A 21,289-nucleotide genomic window follows, 5' to 3' on the forward strand; every position below is an offset into this window, starting at 1 on the left:
GTTAAAGTTTACTACTAGGCTTTTTAGTACTTTTTTTTCTCAGCTGAAGTCCCACAGGCTATGAACATTCTGAATACCAGTAACATAGCTTTAATGACACATGATCACTTATTGGTGACATTGGTGAAATTGTAGTCTTTACTTTTACATGAGTCTGGAAGACTAAGTGAAGTGAGAGCAAGTACTTGGGCTTTACTGTTAGAGCTTAGGCAGGAGGATAAAGGAAACTAAGCCTCGTGTGTCACATTACACTCTGGAGGTCAGGGAGTTATTTTTATCTCAGCATCATTAGTATGGAAAATATGGAAGACCTCTTCCACATATAGGAGATGGCCAAGTTATTTGTTAAGATGGGTCATCAGTGTCATCTCGTGCAACAAACCTTATGGCTGGAGTCCTGCAAGTGTCCTCACCCCACACATCGATCACTTGGCCGCGTAGGGTGCTCAGTGTCACACTTCACAAATAACTCTGTATTTGTCCTTACTACAAAGGACACATTTTATTACTGAAATGTTGTATCATTGGGGAAATTGTTATTTTGTATTATTCTGTGCTAGAATGGCATACATTGTAGATAACCATGAGGTTGTGTCATTAAAACAAAACCCAAAGATTTGGATTAGGTGGTTGTACTGAAGCAATTGGGAGCCAGCTACATTGCATGCTGTCAGAGTTAAATCCAATGTATAACATACAGTAAAATTACAGCTGTGAAATCCTGATAACTGCTTTTATTTTGTTCCTTAAAAAGGCTTTGTCCAAGAAAAACACCTGTGATTAAATAGCCAGCTGCAAAAACAAACAAGAATAATCCTGTCTACATGCCCAAGCATATCTTGAAGTCTCAAATGCTGTGAGTGCCCCTTTCCCTCTGCAGCTGTATCTGTGCACAGTGACTGGGACAGTTCCTTGGCACTTTTACAAGCAGGAGAGGCCTGATCACAGGCCAGGTGCTCCTTCTCTTGCTACTGAAGATGGACATAAAGAACACTGAACAAGAAATGGCAGCTTTCACTGATGGGGTCTAATTTGGGTGAAGAAGCTGACAGTTAACATAAGATTTAAACCAAAATAAATAGTCTCAGACTAAGAATGCAGTGAACTTGGCAGTGTTGAGTTTACAGTTAGACTCAATGATCTTAAAGGTCTTTTTAATCTAAATGCTTCTCTGATTTGAAGAATTCATTAAATTGCTATATTGATATGCTAGTAAATGGAATACAGGAAAGCATTCTTACTTAACACATCAAAATGTAACAGCTGAGAAGTTAAAATGCTATTATATATCTTACAGAAAATTAAATATAACTTGAGTTTGAAAGACATAATATAAAACAGCATCCAAATCTCTCCTCTCTTGTTAATTTCATGAATTCTCTATAAAAGGGAGAGTTTTCTGTAAGCAAATAAATCTGCAGGTTTGAACACCAGTACATGATCAATTGCAGTGGAGAGAAAAGGTTTTAGCCAGAGTTGCCAGACTGCATTTGAACCAGCTCTACAGGAGTCAGAGCAGAAGGGAGGAGAGCAGAGCAATGCCTTGTTTTGCAGAAAGCCTCCCTGAGTTGAAATATTTCTTTGGCTGTAAATCTTTTAGTCTCATACAGTGTTTAATAAAACCTGTCCAAGACATGCAGTCTGTCAGAAAAACAACTGAATTTCTCTGTGAGGTCATACCCGTTCAGCACAAGTAACAACCTAATTTTTTTCTGTTATTTCATTTGCATTTCAATATTGTATGTCATAAGAGGTTCTTGTTTGATGTTCCTGTGGTTTCATGAGAAAAGAGGGAAGAAAATACATGAATATGAAGTCGCTCTCTCAGCAAACATTTAATGGACTGGACAGAAATCTTGCTGGATAAAGACTGCATTTTAATAAAAATGGAAACATTTTCATTATTTTTGAGAGAACGTGACCAACCACGATCTGCTGCAAAGTAAAAAATGTAGGAGAGCCTTATTTTCTTCTAAGAATTCATAACAACATTGTAAAGGGTGGAAATAATATCCAGGGCTCTTGAATTCAAGTTACCTCTATCCCATTGTCCCAACAGCTGACCTGATAACAGACCCATGCCTTCACAGGTGGGTGTTAGTGGAATGAATAGTGATTGAGTTACAGGGCAGTTATAACTATCCATGTTATTTAGTTCCAAGCAAAAACATGTTACCTTTTCCCTTAAATCACTTCAAATGTTTATAGTTTGCATAAATAAACTGGACAGGCTGAGGGAAAAGGTTTAGGAAATCACTGTTGTTTGCATGAATTTTGTCAACTAAAGAACTCTTGATAGGTAAAAGAAAGATCCATGAATATTGCTAATTTCTCTGGGTATGGGGAAGGAGCCTGTCTTCATGACGGCCTTTAAATCTTTTTTAAGCCCCTGCTTGAAAGCCAGTCCAGAATGACAAGGCACAAGAACAGACCAGGTACTATTTCCTCACTGCATGTTCAGTGCCTCTGCTCCAGACTCTGTTGTGTGCCCTTCATCTCCTGTTTGCTAGACCAAACACACACAATTTTATCAGCTTGTCCCTAACATGAGGTTTCCTCACTGCTTATCAAGCTTTCCTCTCTTCTGGGTTCTGCTCAGTCCATGCTCAGAGCTGAGCACTGTTCTCTTACAGCTCCAGCTCTGCCTGCAGGGAATGGCAAACCAAGGAACAGCTCCTTTGGCACCTGGCACACACAGGGGAGCAGGCAGGCACTCACCTCCTCATGCTCTCCTTCCACGTCCCTGGGCTTCTGTGACACGAGCCTATCACAGCACATGGAAGTGGCATGAAAACAACTTTCTTAGGAACATATTTTGCAGTTGTTACAAGGTCAAAATTCTCATACAATTGGGGTTTTTAAAAATATTTTCCAGGTGTATTTCTTAGTCACTTTTCTCATTTTTTCCCCCCACCAGGTAATGTTCTAATGAACTGGAAAAAACCCTTGGAGTCCCTTTTTGGCAAAAGGACAACAAATGTACTGTTAGTAGTCGTTCTGTTAACTAATATGGCATTTTTTTCTTGGTATCTAAAGAAAGAACAAACTGTACAGAACTCTAAAGTACAGCCAGGTTACTTCTGAAAGGGTAAAATTCAGGCATGCTTTCTGCTTGTATGAATGTTGCTTTTGCTTTTTGGAAAGTTCAAGTACAGCAGTTGGAAATGGGTGTTGAGATACTTTGGCATGTTACCACATTTTAAGGGTTAAGTTCCTATTCTAAATTACTGCCATTTAATTCATCCTGGTTGAAGGAGCCCAGAAGTTCTTTACCTGATGCATGCCTTCTGTGAAAGAAGAAATATCATTCTTAAAGCCCAGGGAAAATAGCAGGTTGGGGCTACAGATTTCTGTAATATTACTTTGCATGTATTCTTGGCAAAGAGAAATAAAGGCAGGAAATAAAATACTGCTCACAAATCATATCAGGACAAGAGCTGGAAATACTATGTCTAACCTTCTGATCTACCATTTTTGCTGGGGTTAAGCAAATTGCCCTCAATTAATAAGTTCTTGCAGCTGTGCTGAATTTAATGTTACCCAGTTAAATCATTAAATATGTTCTTTTCAAACCTTGTCAGGTAGTTTAATTTATGGTGGACTTACCTTCAGAATCCAGGAGTTTTGTTTAACTCAGCTAACATACCATCTGTCAAGTCAACCGTGTGCTCAGTTAAGGGAATGTAGTTCCAGACAGGCAATGAAGGAATTGCTTCTCTAGAAAAGGAACAAAATCAAACTGTGCCAGGGCCTTTTGAACACCAGTAAAGTATTTTGCAAAGGGGGAGAGGGCTGGGCACAGCTGTGTGCAGGAAAAGAATGAAAGGGACTATAGTCCAAGGCAAGATTTCCTGAGGCATGAAAGACCCCAGCAATCCTGGAGACAATTTGTATTACTGGAGGAGATCATAGTTAATAGCTGTATAGCTCTGGAATCAATAAATAGCAATAAAGAAATCTAAATTTTCTGTGCCTATCTTGATGATGTTTGAGTCCTTCCCTAACACACCAGGCCCACAAGTATTTATTTATACACTTCACATAAGTCTTCACATGTGATGCTCAAGTGACTAAGCCTGGGCAAGCATGAGAATTTTACAAGGTTATGTAGGACTCAGACTCAAAACAATAAAATAAGAACCCTTGAGATTTAGCATGTTTTCATTAGTGCTTTAGGTTTTGTGCATTTTGGACTACTTATGTGATATAAAATTCTTCTGTATATGTTAGCAGTCCATTAATGCATTTTTTTTAAAATTTTGTAGATTAGTATTTTATGAATATGCACTTGTTATCTTCCTCAGATGTTCTCTGGAACTGTTTTTAACAGGCACTGGTAAGAACATTTGAGTGGTATTTATAGCTTTGTTTGCCTTGCTCTCTACTGGAAGAACTAATCTCTTAAACATTTCATTCCAATACCTCAGATTAATTTTCCACAAATCAACTTCAAACAAATTCTAGTGCAGACATTCTTACACTGCAGAAACTATCTCATCTCAGATAAAAGTATGGTTTAGTTAGGACAAAGGGCAAGGGACAGTCATCTTTTTGCAAATCAGCAAAAGATAACTACCAAAAGATTGCAACCAGTTGCAATTAAGAATAAAATTACATTTCAATACATCACAAAAACAAGCATCTGCCTACTCTACACACCATTCCTTTAATAAATTCAAGTAGCTTCATAAAATTTGTACAGCTTGTCATTTTTAATGACTATTAATTCTTTTCTGAGTAACTGCAACAGAGTTTTACTAATCAGTTTATATGATCAGTCCTGAAGTGACTTGGTTTTATTATCCTCCTTGCTCTTTTCTGGAGATACCCAGGTTTCATATCTCCTTCCGGCAACTCCAGTTGTTCTTCACATTCAAGTCTTCCCATAGATACTAAGGAACAGTTTGATTCTTCTATCTTTACTCCTGCTCAGTGCCATTTATTCCACATTGTTTTGTAGTATCTAGGTAACTGCAGAAAACTGCAGAAAACTGCAGAAAACCCAGAAATCTTAGCTAATGAACAAGCTTGGGCAGGAGCAAAATACCATCATCTTTCAGCAGTTTGATATTTCATACCAGTGATCAACATGAGACATTTTTAACAGCTCACACTACAGGCCTTAGGAGAGTATGTATTCCTGGTGAGAAAAAATGCTGCTAGTTTCAGATCACTGCATTTTAGTTTGGTAGCAAAACTTTTTGTATTAACAACAGTTTTATTTCAAGAAATGTGTACCATCCCTTGAAAAATACCACACTGGAAAAGGAGACAGCTTGTGCTCCCACTGTTTTGATGCCAGTTCTTATATTAACAGTTAAGACTGGGCTTTGGTTTGGCATCAGATTTTATTCTCAAGTAGGCAGCTGCTTCTAGAAAAGAGCCAGAACTGTTTCTGTATCAAAACCACAATGACAAAAATTCAGCATAGCCTGCCAGCTAGCATATCTTTCACAGGAGTATACAGTGTCCAGCAGAACAACTAAATGGAATGATTTTGAAAGCTGCTATTAAGTTTCAACAGTATTGCTAGTTTCTCTTTTAAAGGTGTGTAACTATTTCCTGCAAGTGAATGTTTATCTGTTTTACTGAGTACCTTATGCCTTCTAAAGATGCAAAACACCATGATAGCAGTTCCTTTCCTCACAAGCAAGACATCCTTTTTTTACCAGAGACTGTTGAAATTTCCCATTTAAAGTGTAGATTTTTAAGTGAAAAAAAAATTCAGCTATGAAATAGATATTTAGGAGATATTTAATATCTTTGAATAGATATTAAAATATATCTTTTAATAAGCAAAACTATTGTCAACATATTCTGATAGACATTGCTTTTAATTGTAACAATATTTTAATTCAAGGCAGTCTCAAAGTTCAATAAATTTTGTAAAAAAAAAAAATATTATGGTTACAGCAGCATCATAGCTAGAAACTTTGATGTAACACATTTCTGATTTCTTAACTGTGCCCAGACATCACATCATTACTGCATTTGCAATCAGCCAAATGACTGAATTCAATGAGAGCTTTGAAACTGCAGAGAGAACAAAAGCACATAGGGGAACAAATAACATGGTTTTACATTTGAAATACCTGTAGATGGTATAACAAGGTCTCATGTTCATCTGGTGCCTTGAAGCTTGAAGAAACTCCACTGGGTCTTTAAAAATCCAGCACCTTATATCATTATTTTCATTATAAAGAAAGCAATCTTACTATTTCTCTTTCAAATTATGCTGGTTTTTGCTGGGATAGAGTTAATTTTCTCCATAGGAGCCAGTATGAGGCTGTATTTTGAATTTGTACTGAAAACAGTGTTGGCAATTCAGGGAAGTTTTGATATTGCTGGACAGAGCTCAAACAGAGCCAAGGCCTTTCTGCCCCTCACCCCCCCAGGGAGGAGGCTGGGAGTGCACAAGGAGCTGGGGGAGGACAAGCTGGGACAACTGACCACAGCTGGCCAAAGGGATACTCCAGACCATGTGGCATCAAGCTCAGCTAGGGGGAGGATGGGGAGGATGGAGTGATGGCATTTGTCATCTTAAGTAACCATTACGTAGGATGGAGCCCTGCTTTCCTGGAGATGGCTGGACACCTGCCTGCCTTTGGCAAGTGGTGAATTAATTCCATGTTTGCCTTTGCTTGTGTGCAGCTTTTGCTTTACCTGTGAAATTGTCTGGCTCTCAACCAACACACTTTCTCACTTTACTGTTGGGGAGCATAGTTGTTCACTGGCACAAATGTTCTTTTCAGCATCCAATGTGAGGCTTGAAGGGTTCAAAGTAACAACAGATTTTACTGGAATACTGTGCTGGATCACATTTGTAGCTGCTGTTGCTGTTGATCTGTTGACAGACTCCTGTGTTTGCCATGGGCCTTGTTTGCCTTCTGTACCACGAGTGTCTGGTGCTTGTTAGTGGCTGGGCTGTTGTTTTCACTCCCTGTTGTACCCCTTATCATCTTCCTCCACTGTGCCTGGGAACATTCTGATAACAGCAGTGTTTCTGTACTGTTGTCCTGGACAGACTGGAACTCCGTGTGAACTCAAGTCGAAGGGTCCATGACCTGAGGATGAGTTCAAGCAGCAGCAGGACACTCCAAAGCATCTGCGACCGTGGGCGAATCCAGGCCAGAGCTACAAAACTTCCCAGTATTCCCAGGCTGTCTCCAATTAGAGTACAACCATGACAACAGTTCAGCAGAACCACCATTTCAAAATTATCATCTTGGCACCTCTTCTGCTTGGATTAATTTTACATTTGAGCTGCAGACATGTTTAGAGAGATACAGGGATGTAAAATGTTAATGTTTCTCCATTTAATGAGTACTCCAAGTCCCACATCTCTGAAGTACTGATGTAAGTACTGCTACATTTTCATACGACCATTTGTGAGGAAAATGAAGTAATTTATATGCATAATATAAAACTTCCAAGTCTTACTTAAAGCCCTACTGAAGAAATATTTCTTGATTGTCTGAAGCCTTTCACTGTAACAGCCGGCTCAGATATGAGTGCAGGGAAAGGCACTCAATTTTTTCTCCTCATCCAGTATTCTGTTGTTCATTATCCTGATTTGGAAGTCTTTATAAATAGCCATTCTTCCAAACTGTGACCTCCAAAAGGTAATGATTCATTTTCCTCCCTTCTAAAGAAAAAAAATCAAGGAAATAAGGTGTCATCTCACTTGAACTCTGTTTGCTCTAGCACATATTGCACTTTTCCCATCTCTGAGGTCCAAATCAGCATTTGTTATACCAGTCTTGGCAATTTCTGTTGGCAGCAGTTGACTTGACCTTTTTATCCAATTAGCTATTTCCACTACAGTACTCAAATAATGGGCTGTAGGAAGAATTGCCTTTGGTCAATGGGTCACGAGACACCAACGTGAATCTTTGCCTTCACAAATTACTAGAGCTCAGATGCACACAACAGACCATGAAAAAAATCAGTCACAACAACTGGCTGTTTACCTTGGAAGGACAGCCTGGGCATGAATGACTTGTCCCAGAGGACTACGTTTGTTCACTGAAAGTGCAGCCACTGCAGCTTGTGCTGCCCTCTCCCCGAGGCAGAGGCAGGTGTCCAGCAGGGCGCGGGCGCGGGCGGTCACCGTGGGGCAGGAGGTGATGCTCTCGTAGTCCACTCGGGACAGCGCCTGCTGAGAGCGCAGCACGTCCAGCACGTGGTTCAGGAGCCCTTCTGTCATGCAGCTCAGGATGCTCTGCCTCTGGCAGGCAAGGATTTGACAGCAGTTTCCATTGCTGCAAGGACCTTGAGTGAAAAGGAAAACAAAATGAGATAAACCAATGCTTTTGTCATACAGAAATTGTTAGCATGTGATAGCATTGACACCAGAAATATAAACTTAGTAGAGGAAGGAAGGAGGAGGAGTTAGTTTGTTTGCAGTCTAGTCCAAAAGTATTTTCATTTCCTGTTTGAAACTCACAAAGACCAGGTTACAGCAAATAAGTGTTTCTAAACCTCTGGGTGCTCAGATTGTGTGAGGGGAGAAGATTTTCAGGTCATGCCCTATTCATCTAGCATCTGAATTTGACTTTATGCAAAGCATCTTGGCTGGACACACCTTCTCCTATAGAGGTGGAGGGACAGGTAACAGGTACTTCAGGGTAGCAGGAAAGTTTGAAACATGTACCATGAAACTAGGAAAATGAATATATGTCAAAGACAAACTAATACCAAAAGTAACACTCTTGATAAAATGGTTGAGAGCTTTGGGTTCTGCCTGTTTTCATGAGGTGATTAGAATACCTAGCTGAAATTAGGGGTTTTAGTGTACAGTAAATACCATAGACCAAGAGAAAATTAATAACCAAAAGTTGTGTTGCTTTGGAGAGCATGCTTCTGTCATTCTGATTTCTGAGTGTTGCCAGGAGAGTTCTGTGATGAACTTTTCTTGCATGGTCTAGTCTGTTGATTTATTAGAAATTATGTCATAACTCAAGTAAATTGCCATGGAAAAGGACAGCCAGCTAGGCTGAGAATTGTTATAGGGCAGTTTGCAAAAAATCAGCACAAAAACCTCACAAAGCTTCACCCACGGGCAAAGAATCTTCACGAATCAAAACTGACCCTTTCTGCCTCTGTTCTGCCTAAAGACCTGAGATGATGTGAGGGCATGAAGGGTCCCCTATCCCCTGTTTCTGTAGGCAATAGCTACTTTTGCAGAGGTAGGCAATACACAGCTTATGATTGCAAAAGAATATTCCAGACCTAAACAACTAATGTATTTCACATTAACGTGTGATGTGGTTTTTGTATTTTTATCATGGTCTTTTCAGAACTGTTCTCAGCCTCACTGTGGTCCTAAAAGAAAACAAGGCAAGGTTCTCAGGGGTCAGTGCCTGAACATCTGAGAACAGAGGAGCAGATATACAGAAATTGAGAGACATTTGTATCAAGTAAGAATCAGTTATTACTCTGAATACTTGAAAATGTGCACAAAATTTAGAAATATCTGTTTCCTCCAATTAAAACAATTTAATCACTGAGATGTAGCCAAGGTGAGTTCTGCCAGCTCAAAGTGACAATGGTGCCTTACCTTTCACTGCTTGTTCAAGGTGCACTGGTTGTGGTCTGTGCTGAAGAGCCAGTGCTGGAGAGTTATGCTGACTGCTCTCTTTGCCTGCATTTGAGCCAGATGAAGGATTTGTGCAAAAGGAGCTTGGTTTTCTTCTCTCAGAGCCTGGGCAATCTAGAAAAAGTTTAAGATGAGCAAGATTAGACCTTTGAATTGAACAAGAAAACATTACACATATGTCAGCCACTACAGGAGACAGGAATTGAAGATTGACTTGAGATTATTTTGGCTCTTGTTAATACATCATTACTCCTAGGACAACTTTGGCATTTATTACTACACACATCTGGCTTTTCTGTCTGTAGGAACTTGTATTGAAGTTATGGAACATTTTATTCTCTCCATAAGTCTGATGGCTATTGATCAGAACTGAAGTGCTTGGAAATGCAGATATTGCTCCAGGTGAATTGACTTCTAATGTCTCAGTTTTTGTACCTGAAGGCATGAGAAATACAGGCTGTCTATTCTTGACAAAAATTAAACCCTTAGGACACTTAGAAATTTAATCCACATTGGAAAGGTAAAGAAAGTTATCTATATAGGAACAGTGATTATCAGGAATTATTCATATGTTCTTGGCAACATTGCCTTTTGAAAAATATCTCCAGATAAGATAAAGGCTTTAAAGATATCTCCATTTCTTAGCACATTACAAAAAAAAAAAAATGCAGTTATTCCTGTGGTACAAAGCAGCCTGATTCCCAGGAGGGACTTGTTCTCTCAAAAGCAACAGGCAATATTTGATGTGTGAGAGAAAGGCAGCTCTACATTTACAGCTCACTATTCTAAAAAAAATTAGTACTTTTTTTTTTAATCTATACATCTAAGTGGAAAGCTTTGTGGTGTATCTGGTTTCCTGCAGTGAACTCATGCTTCAGATGATACCAGTAGAGAGCACAGCTTTACTCTAAGAAACAACAATTTTACATGAAAAATTACATTTCTATATGAAACAACTAGTAATACTTGTCCTTTTCTTGTAACAGCTGGAGCTGAATATAATTCAAGACAGTGACCTTTGGTTGCATTCTGTGAGGTAGTACTTGACACACCCATCTCAATATTATCTCTTCCTGTTGTATTTGCACTGCTATCAGGTAGAACAGTTGACAAGCTTGGCACTACAAGAGGAATTTTCTTGCTGATTAAGCGGTTGCCTTTTCGTGGATAGATGATCTGAAAGAGATCAAAATAGAGAAGAGTTATCTTCTTGGAAACTTTTGTTCCAAAACCTTTTCTAAAGAGGAGAGGTTCAAAACAAACCCTAAGAGGAGGAGGTTGTTTTTGCAAGAGCAATGTCAGAGAGAGCTGCTTGGAACAATCTAAAGCAGTGGGGTTTGTTGGATGGAGTTGCCCTGGCCAGGAACATTTTGCCCAAGTGTTTGCATTACACAGTGTCAGGCTGTCAGGAGGAATAAGCAGCTGATGAAGTGCTCTGGAGACTCCTGTGCCCCAAACTCACCTCGGAATTGCGGGTGCCTCTCTGCAGCGTGTAGGTCTCTGAGCCTTTGCATGCGTTAAGCGCTCTCTCCTGGAAGAAGAAAGCCACAGTAACTGCAGGAAGTGTAGGTGTGGTTTGTGCCTTTCACAGCTGTCAGGAGCAGCAGTTTTTAGTAACATAACTTCTACTGGCAACATGTATTATACTGTAAGGTACACTCAATGAACAGCACAGAGAGAACGGGCATGGGATCTGACAAAATTCTACCCTGTTACTCTTCCCAGTGTTTCATATTTATTTTAAAACCCAGAGCTGAATCATGCAGGGGAAGGGGAATATAAGCTTGTATTGAGACAGATTGGGCTAGCTAGAACATGATTGCCTTTAAGTAGCCAAACAGCATGGCCATCCTGTGTTCCGTGTGCCAAACTGTCTGCAGTAAGGATGGGTCAATACTTGTAACTTTTTTCCAATTTGTACATCCACAGCAGATCTGTTAAACTATTTTTTAGATTTCATACTTCAACAGTTATGAATCAATTTCCCAGAAACTTCAGTTACATTTTCAGAGTAAGTTTGGATTTATCAGTTCAGTTGCTTGAACAAGAAAAGATGCCCGCTAATAAAATAAATATTCACAATCTAAAAAATTAAAAAATAAAACCTTGCTCAAGGTAGATTGAAGCATTAAATTATGCAGTATTTGGCAGTACAATCTTAAATAAACTTCAACAGTAGTAAAAATTACTTTGACTCTAACTATGCCACCTATTAAAGCATTGATCAAGGCTGTTCTATAAGCCCAGAATGTGATTGCAACTTATAGAAATGGTCCTGCATGCATCAACATACACTACACACAGCAATGAAACCAACAACACAGCATGGGTTGTGTAATGCCAGCTAGAGTCAGAGCCCTGTTCAAGAGCCAAAACACATGTCAGTGTTTTCCCCCAGTGCCTACATCAACCTGCTAGAATGAAGTTCTGCTTGTTGCAGTCACATTTGTGCCAGGAGCTCCCATGGCAGTGTAAGCAGATATGGAGTTACCTCCATCCCTGGGTCCTTGGCTGTTCCCCATCCCCTCCTGTGGAATTAGAGAGCCCTGAGACCCTGGGATGAGCAGTGCCTTGGCCTGAAAGCCTGGCAATTTAGAAGCAGTGAAGGGTACAGGGCAGTGCTGTGACTGATATTGCTACAGGTACCAATGCTGTTCAGGTTTTCTAACCAGTAATACAAAAAAACTGTCCTTGGTTCGAGCTCTTTTCTGCAGTACTTCAGCTGATGTTTGTTCTCACTCACATGGGTTTGCCAGTCTGACTCCAGGTGGCAACAAGAAAGAAGTTGTAGAAGTTTTTAAAATAGCAGGTAGCAATTGACTAATATTCTAGAGAACTTCACAATATATATCCTACAATTTCTGAATGAACCCGAAGTGCCAAAGGGAGCTCTCTGGCATGACCAGTAAATAAAGAAAAAACCTTCACTAGTCTTGGGTCAGAAAGATTGCAATTGAATGAGTCAAGTAATGTTGTAGGAGAACAAGAAATCTTCCACTGACCTTTGCATCCATCAAATTGTAGATTGCTGCAGAAATTACCTCCTTATTTATACTAGTCAAAACTCCATTTAGAAGGTGTACACATTCTGCAGGGGTAATAAAACATTTTAAGTATCACATTGTGTATGAAAGCATGTATACATTTAGGCATCATCATATTGCAACTAACTTTACTATTATATTGAGAAATTGGATGAAATAGAGGAAATTAGTTTAATACAACTTCCACCCAATACTTTATAGTAAACAAAATTTTGGAGACAAATAAGTCAATTTCTGGTAGGAAGCTTCAGTTAGAGGAAACATCAAAGGTAGTCTGATGATCTAAAGACCACTTTCACTTCAGTTGTTCAGAGTGCTAGAGCAATGTTCCTATAAAGACTGTCTCCATTACAGAACTTGCACAGAAAGAAGTCCTGGATGTTACCTGCAGTATGTGGTCTGTAATCTGGTTCTTGATGCCAGCACAGAGCAATGAGGTGCAGCAGTCTGTTCCTTTCAGGCAAATTGCTTGGTATGAACTTTTCTGAAATGCCTGGCCGCAAACTGCTGCAGATTCCTCTCAAAACATCAAGCAGGGTTCCCTGACCTGCAATTTAAAAGAAAATGTCACTGCCAAAAAATATTAAAGACCTCTTAAAATGACTTCTAATGTAAGTCATATTGTGTATTTTAAAACAAAGACTGCTTTTTTAAAAGGAAAAATATATTAATGCTCTTGTAAGTAGATATGCTAGCCCTTAACATTAGCTATAGCTGCTTATTGCAACAGGACTTCATCTTTCAGGATTGAGAACTCTGTCCAACACTGAGTCATAATTGGTTATGTAAACTTGTACTGTAAACTACATGCACAGATTCCTCAGGAATACATGTTATTATTTTAAGCAGAGTTTTATATAAAGCCTTATGCTTGCGTTACAAGAATGGAACAAAAGAATTGTAAAAAAAAGAAATCTACTTTGAGCAGCCTCGAGATGGCAGCCATAAGGTGTATGAGCATTTAGATATTATTCTATGCAGTATTTTTTGAAGGTCCTCAGTAAAATGCAGGAGTCCTTCAATCAGTTTTGCCATGCAGAATGAAGCCCATAGCAAAGAAGCCCTTACTGATCTCCACTTCCATGAAAAAGGATTGTTCCTAGACAGTGACAATTATTATAAAATTCTTTGCAAACTAGGTTCTCTAAGACTGCTCATACTTTCATCTAAGAAAGTAAGATCTCCTGCTTTCTTGAGATAATTCATCATGAACTGACATTTCTGGATTGGTATTTGAAACTCACAGCAACTGTAAAAATGACTGTTCTGCTCATTCAATTAGCTACTTGTCACTGATTTTAAAATTCCAGCTGACAAATATGAAGTGATATTCCTTCTCACTGATGGTCCATGGAAAACCCAACTCAGTGGCTGTGCTTCAGCCAGCACAGATGGATGATGCTAGTGGGGGAAGAAGCTCTGCCTTTTCCCTTCAGAAAGAGCAGCTTCTTTGGAAACATTTAGGATTTGGTGAGGAATTGGAATATTTACATCCTCTAATGTGGAGCTTTGTACTGTAACAGTAAGAGAAGGTGAAGGGACATCTGAAGAGATGGTGTTTGTATCATAACTGCACTACAATAAGGGAATTTGTGGACAAGGTGTGGACAGCACAAAGTCTGACATGAATAATAAATACCTTCAAAAGGTTTCTGTCTGCTGAGGCTCTCCCAACACAAGATTCCAAAACTGAAAAAAAAAAAACCAAAAACCAACAAAACAATGAAAAACCATTCATTAGTTTGCAATCTGTATCTACATTCTCAATTTCAAAAGCAAGTTTATGGCTTTAAGAGAAAGGAGTTTTTTCAAGACAAAGTCTATCCAAGTATTTTCTAATTCAATGAGACCTTTTTCCAGTTCTCAATTGAGTTGCTCTTATAAAATCATCAAGTTGAGGGGTTTTTATTTTTTAAATATAGGCTCAATTAGAATTACATTTCAGGTTACTGCCTTAACTCCATTTGATCCTGTGAATTTTATCCTCCCTTCTCTATCATTATTGGTTTGTTTTCAGGTAATTTCAACATCAACTGGACTTTTCAGCAGGTACCAACAAGCACATCAGTTAATGTACAAAAACTTGGTTCTGATGCACTATGTTTCTATTTTCTTCAGTAAATTTTGATGGGGCTCCAAATACCTTTTTCCTTTTCCAACATCCTAGAAGTAGTTCCAGTGGGATCATAGATCTGTACATATAACTCACAACTCAGATGCTATAAAATACAATGGTTTAATGAAAATATCAAAAATCAGAGGCAGAAAAGAGGAGGTTGCTGGATGAGAAAAAGCAGGCTACAGATAAGTCAGAAGCAAAACAATCAAAAGGGGAAGAGGCAGTCCTAGGATAAACATATCTGCTTATTTATATATCTTGCTGTAGTGATTGCAGCAGTTAAAAGAGCCTCCTCTTCTGCCTTACTTTCACATAAAAATCTGGAAAGTATTAATATAATGTGGACATACATGTAACTTCAATGTACTTTGTATTTCATGAATGACAGATTTCTGCCTCCTCTGCACCATTGTTTAGATGCATGCAAATCTCATGCATCTAAGTCACATCTCAGCATATTATTATATAATGTATTATATAATAAATGTTAAAAAAATTAGTTATGCTACCTGAAAGTAAGCCTCCACTCTTCCTGTGCAAAACATGTGTTTGTGAACAACATGAGGTTAGTCACATCATTTATAGGTCAAGTGTATGCATTATTTGACTCATTTTAGAACCTGCCTCTATGACAATAAAGCAAGAGTTTAAATTTATAGGTTTCACAAAAGCTCAGAAATCAGAAGAGTGATCTCCTTAGAAGTTATTTAAAATATTAGTCCACAGCTCTGTGGGCTGGTCATGATGATGTGTGTCCATCCAGACCATCCAGACCAGTGGCACCTCGAGGTCCTCTCATTTATTGAGGCAGCCACAATGGATGTAAAATACCCAGAAGGGACATGTGGCTGTGAGAAATCTCCCTCCTTGGTATAAATCACTTTGTTAAAAAGTATAGGTGCTTCAGTGGCTTGGTAACTCATCCCAGCAGAGATTCCACAGGATCTTAATGGCACACTATTGAGGGAAAGGTCTTATTTTTACCTGGGCCTGATGTAGGCATAAACAATTCTTCCTGAAACTAAAGCCAACAACAGGTCACACTTATAAACTATGTGAAGCAGTTATGAGGCTTCTAAATATATCTGAAAGTTTTGGCAGCTGTTGCACTTTTAAAACATTCAAGTCCATTATATATTCATATGACTGACTTTGAGAACAGTTCTTAATCTTGGTATCTGATTCACCAAATATGGGAATTTAAAATCTAATTCACTGCTGTAATTGGCCTTGTGCCATACTATCCTACTGCGTTATGTATGTCTGGCATTTTTACTGTAATGTCTTTGAAGAGAAGAGTTTTGGCAGCATTGTAGAGTGCAGTATGGACTAGGTATGACGTGCCCTTAGAGACTCCATTCACCTGTAAATATCACCTTCCTGTGAAGGGAGGCCTCCTTCAAGTATTTCAGGAGGAAGATACACTAAATTCTGGCAGTTTCTCTGCTGGCAGTTCTGCAGGTCTGACCTCAGCTGCTGTTTCCTCCAGTTGGTCAGGCCATAATCTGATATCTATGGAGATGCAAGCAAACGTTATTTTAGTAACAATAGAACGAGTCTTGATATCAAATGTTGACTATTAAGATCAATATATGCAACAATAGGACAATCACTGGATTTTATGTTAATGGACTAAAAGTAGAAGCTCCTACCTTGGCTCTGTACTGCACATCCAAAAGCACATTGGAAGGTTTCAGGCTGCAGTGGCAGAGGGCAGGTTCAAGGCTGTGAAGATGATGCAGCCCTTCAGCCACGTCTGACAGGATCCTTATGAGCAAGGGAAAGGGAAGCTCTGGGTACAGTTGATGCTAAGTAACACAAAATACAGGTTTTGGTACTGTGAAGTTGTTGCTATTCCCATTTTCATTTAGCAACAAACAGAGCCACCATACAGAAATGCAATGCAGAAACTGAAAATCAGATTGTGACTACTGTCCACAATTTACATGCTGATTGTTCTTTGATCTTGTACTTCATTTTATCACCTCAAAGATGACATCTTTTATCTACCTCATGGATGAGAGATTGGAGGGATCCATTGTTCATCCATTCAGACACTATCCCCACAAGTCCATGGCACTGGTAAATCCCAAGGAAAGGCAGGAGACGTTCAGACTCACAGTGTCTGACACTTGCTATGTCCTGAAGTAGCAACTTCCACTCCCTGTAAAAAAAAAAATAGTAAGAAGCAGGTTAGACTGAAAGGAGCTTCAGTAGGAGATGAGAGTATAGGACGTGGAAATGAGAGAGAATCCTATGGTTGAGCACAAGCTAGCATTATTTTGCCAATAAACCCAATATCATATAATCTTCCAAAGAATTGTAAGAACATGAAGCAGTCATAGTATAGTGTATTTTTTTCTAATATAGAAAGAAAGACCTCTGGATGCTTTAGAATGAGCATGAGAGCCCAGCTTGAAGCAGGATTGAAGTGTGACGGCAGGAAAAAGCTGGAGTATATGAAATGCTAGACCGAGAATAAAATAAAGATTTACCTTTACTGTTCCAAATAACTTGTATTTTTTTGCTATTAGTGACATCCACATTTGCAAGGAGATGATGTGTTTCCATACACATCTCACTGCTGTGTAACCCTGGCCATCCCTCCCTCCTCCCATTTCCCCTGCTCTCATCTGTGCATGCTGGTTTCGATTAAATTCAACTGAGGTCTCTTCAGGGACCTCTAGAAAAACACCTTAGCATACTGGTATTACTGATCCAGGTCTGTATTCCAGTAGATTAATTATTGACTTCAGGATTAAGCTCTACTTCATAAAAAATTGTAAAAAAGCATAGAGCTTGTTTCTCAGTAAAATTGCCTCCATGTTGCCTCTTGGCTGGTGAGGATTTCTAGGAATGGAGATGTGCTCAGGGATCAGGTGATGCTGGATATGCCAGGATTTGTTCTGGTGCCAGCCCTGCAGGTCTGTGCTGCCACCTGTGGTGGGTTGGGCAGATAAGAGCCATACCTGTCCATAGTGTCCTGGCTGGTCAGCAGCTTCACAGAGATGGGAGTGCTCCAGGAAATATGAAAGGCTTTGAGGGCAAAGCCTGAGCCTGTCCTGCTCAAGGTAAAGCTTTCCAAATCTTCCTGGGCTACCACAGGTAATGGATTGGCCATTTCTTGATGGCTTGGGGGAAAAATGTGGCAGAAAAGAAAAAACTTTTAAGAGGTTTTTTTGTTACAATTAGCAAAGCACAGTGAAGTTCCACCACCCCTTACTTCCCAAATAACAAATCCAACAGCCTTCCTTTCACCACTCTGTGTCAGACTTTCCTTACAAAGGGAGGAAAAATGCACTAATTGCAAAGGAGTGTCTGGACCATAATTTGCCTTCTGAAGCTGCAAGGTGCTAATTAATTGCTCATCATTATTTATATCTGATGCCTTTAAAATAGTAGACCAGTATTTATAATATGAAATGTGATTTTAACATGATACTGAATTATGTAGAGAACAAAATAGCATCTTACAGTTGCATATCAGGCAAATAATTTCTCCACTTTTCATAAAAAAGGCAATTATTCAATAACTGATGTCAGCATGTTCTGTATCATTCTTGCATACCATCTTTAACACATCATATGTAAATGTAAAAGCAAAGAAAAAGGAAAATTTTCTGTGGTCGTGACCTGTCAGAATTCTGCTAAATGGAGTTGTGTCTTTGTAGCTGCCAGTAATTTGGGCAGAGCAGTGTCTATGCTGGACCTCTCCAGGGCCAGCTGCACTTCTCAGACCCTTTGCATGGCAACACACACAGATTAGACTTCTAAACTTGTAGCTTCTGCAAAGCCTCACTGTGTTACTGCGTGAGTAACCCTTCTAACTACACCTGTGAAGCTCCATTAGACTGGAGATAGCCAAGAAGTGAGTGCTGAAGGAGGAAAACAAGGAATCTAAGATAACAGATGGCATAAACCAGCCAGCACTGGTAAGGATTGCTGCAGCCCAGTGGTCAGTGAGTCAGAACTCCTCAAGCTGGAATACTCCCTTTGGGGTCCAGTAGACCAGGGCTAGAAAAGGAAACAATGAGGGAACTGAATTGACTGTGAAGGATTGTTGAATGAGAATTGTGTTCTTTGAGGTGTGCTCTACAAAAAGAGCCTTTCAAAGCCCAGATAACTTTTTCTCCACAAGTAATATAGAAACAAAAGCCTGAAGATAAATTTGCCTGTGATCTTGCTTCTAGTTCATGACCATTTTATTGTTGGTTTATCTCAGTCTTGTCCTGCAGGCACATTCACAATATAAGCTCTGTTTTGCCTCTAACCACAAGCAAAAGGCAAAAAGCAGCAGCTGATTTACCAGTTGAGCTTTAACCATATTTGATTCTGGTAGGAAAGCACAGTTGAACTTTTTGCTTTTGTGTTAGATTATTGTAGTTTGAAAGCAATAACTGCCTTGGGTGATTCTCTGAAGTTTCCTTAAAGAAGAGACGAGGCTGACAGTTTCATAAAATTTGAAAAAGTTTCTCTGAAGAAAGATAATTTTCTAAATGAGCTATTTATTCCTTAAAGTTGCAAACAGACCACACAAATCTACCAATCCTGAATGTAAAGGAGGTAATCAAAATACTGGCAGAAGAAAAATTATGTCTCATTTTTATTCTATACAGAAGTAAATAATAATTTAAATAACCAAAAAAATTTACTCAACTCCAACCATTGTGCAAAGAAGACCAAATAATGGTTTTACCACCTAAACCATTCCTGAAAGTATTTATTTTTATTTAAAATTAAATCAAGCAATAATATAAGCCCTTTTTAAACTCTTACTAACTGGCTAGTTAGACAAAAATTAAAGCTAATCATCAGCTTCTATTTTGGATTTGCAAAATCTAATAAAACTGGAGATTTTTTAAAGTCAAAACAGAAACCACTTCAATGTTTATTGTTACAAACCATGTAATGATATACTAAGCACCATTCTCCATGTGTCTGAGTTTCTACATCTTTGTATTGCAAGGTACCAAGACATTCTTTCAATAATTCTGCTCTTTTGAATGCTTTTTCTCCCATATCTATTAAAAATCTCATTATCAACCCCCAAAATCAATATTCCAGGGGTCACCTATGCAAGAAAACAGTTTGCATTATTTTTTAGTAAGACACTGAAAGTCTGGGATAACTTTGACATCCTTGCCCAGCTGTGAAGGCAGAGGCATGAAGAAGACTCCTATAAAGCCATTTATTTCAAATTTCTAATTATAAGGTAATTTAAAAAAATAATTCATAGCTAAGACATTTCCTTACTATGAGAGAAAATACGTTAAGGTGCAGATGTCTCAGGGAAAGAAACTGGGAAAAAAAAAATCAACTTACCTCTGGAAACGCAAACATAAAAGTACGGAGTGATGGAGTGAAACTCCTGTGACACCAAGTGCGAGTCGGCTTTGCACAGCATTCAAAAGCAGCTCGGGATTTCCTGCCGGTGAGTCAGCTGGGCTGTTGATCTCTGCTTTATTGGCTGCCTGCAAACACAACATTTCCTGGTCGGATACACAAACTGTAACTCTTTAGTGCCTGCAGATAAGAGCGATTACAGAGACAGAGGTTGGACAGCTGCTTCTTCCACATCAAGGAATACCAAGAGGGAAAGGTATAAACCAGTGTATAGAAGGTAGAACAATAATAGCAGATTGTTATAATAATATAACAATAATAACAGCCCGGGTACAGAACGATGTGGAGCTGTGCTCAGACTGTGCACTGATACTGATCTCTACAGTGGGTCAAGCTGACAGCACAAGTTAAAAACTCTGTCAACTTTTTAGGCCAAGTTGATCTTAAAACAGGATATAAATGCTGGGTTTGTGGTAGGAGGGTGGGCAGGCACAGGGTGATGTGATAGACAGAAGTCAGGTTCAATGGGCTGTCAAACAGCCCTCCCAAAGAGGACGTAGGGGTTAGGGTGAAAGTCAAGCTGGTCATGAGCCAGGAGTGTGCTCTTATTGCAAAAGGAGAAAATTACATGCTGGGCTGCACTAGAAATGCAGCCAGGAAAGTGAGATAAGTCATGGTGCCTCAGTGCCCAGAAATGGTGAGGCTGCTGCTGAAATACTGGAATGAGCTTTAGGGCCCTCAGTTCAAAGCAAATGTTGACAAACTGGAGAGGACACAATGCCCAGCTGCCAGGATGGGGCCCTGGAGCACATTCCTTACCCCAGAGGCTCAGGGGGCCAGCCTGCTGGGGAGGTGTCAGTCAGAGTCCTGCAGCTATTTGAAAGTCAGTTATGAAGACAGAGACAAATTCTTCTCTGTAGTAGTAGATAAGCACCTGTGGCATAGGCAAGTGTGTCAGCTTCAGAGGTTCAAGCCAGATGGTAGAAAAAGAATCACCAGGTGAGTAATGCAGTTCTTTATGGGCCACTCAGGTTTCAGAGCCTCCATCCTACAAAGGTCCTGTAGGCTTAGCTGAACAAAACCCAAAGCATGGCTGAGCTGACCCAGCACTGCCAGCAGTCCTGCCTTTAGCAGGAGGCTGGACTAGAAAATGACAAAAGTTCTCTACAACTTTAATTTTGTGAA

The 21,289-nt window shown here is 39.4% G+C and overlaps 2 protein-coding genes across 4 annotated transcripts in view; both read right to left on the reverse strand.

The window, feature by feature from the left end:
• Positions 1–7,495, reverse strand: part of SLC7A6 (solute carrier family 7 member 6) — a 41,298-nt gene extending 33,803 nt beyond the window's left edge. The window contains exons 1-3 of one of the 2 annotated variants that reach the window (XM_050978996.1): positions 6,093–7,495; positions 3,607–3,717; positions 2,719–2,764 (exon numbers count right to left, since the gene is read on the reverse strand). The gene's annotated coding sequence lies outside the window, so the exon portion shown is untranslated. The remainder of the gene's footprint in view (positions 1–2,718; positions 2,765–3,606; positions 3,718–6,092) is intronic. The other variant, XM_018914612.3, reaches the window with a different exon arrangement.
• LOC103816814 (receptor-interacting serine/threonine-protein kinase 2-like) lies at positions 5,816–20,583 on the reverse strand. 2 transcript variants are annotated; one of them, XM_018914610.3, is made up of 13 exons: positions 20,084–20,583; positions 17,731–17,892; positions 16,772–16,925; positions 16,414–16,569; positions 16,125–16,273; positions 14,282–14,331; positions 13,028–13,189; positions 12,601–12,686; positions 11,061–11,129; positions 10,615–10,774; positions 9,560–9,712; positions 7,971–8,271; positions 5,816–7,263 (listed from the first exon to the last, which is right to left on the reverse strand). In XM_018914610.3, exons 1-13 carry the CDS (start codon positions 20,245–20,247, stop codon positions 7,221–7,223), a joined length of 1,809 nt encoding a protein of 602 aa, XP_018770155.2. In that variant the 5' UTR covers positions 20,248–20,583; the 3' UTR covers positions 5,816–7,220. The 2 variants fall into 2 exon arrangements, with proteins under 2 accessions (XP_018770155.2, XP_009089090.3); XM_009090842.4 differs by having other exon boundaries at positions 5,816–7,645.
• Between the last annotated feature and the right edge of the window lie 706 nt (positions 20,584–21,289).

The sequence above is a fragment of the Serinus canaria genome, chromosome 11, assembly GCF_022539315.1.
Source record: "Serinus canaria isolate serCan28SL12 chromosome 11, serCan2020, whole genome shotgun sequence".
Taxonomy (NCBI): Eukaryota; Metazoa; Chordata; class Aves; order Passeriformes; family Fringillidae; genus Serinus; species Serinus canaria.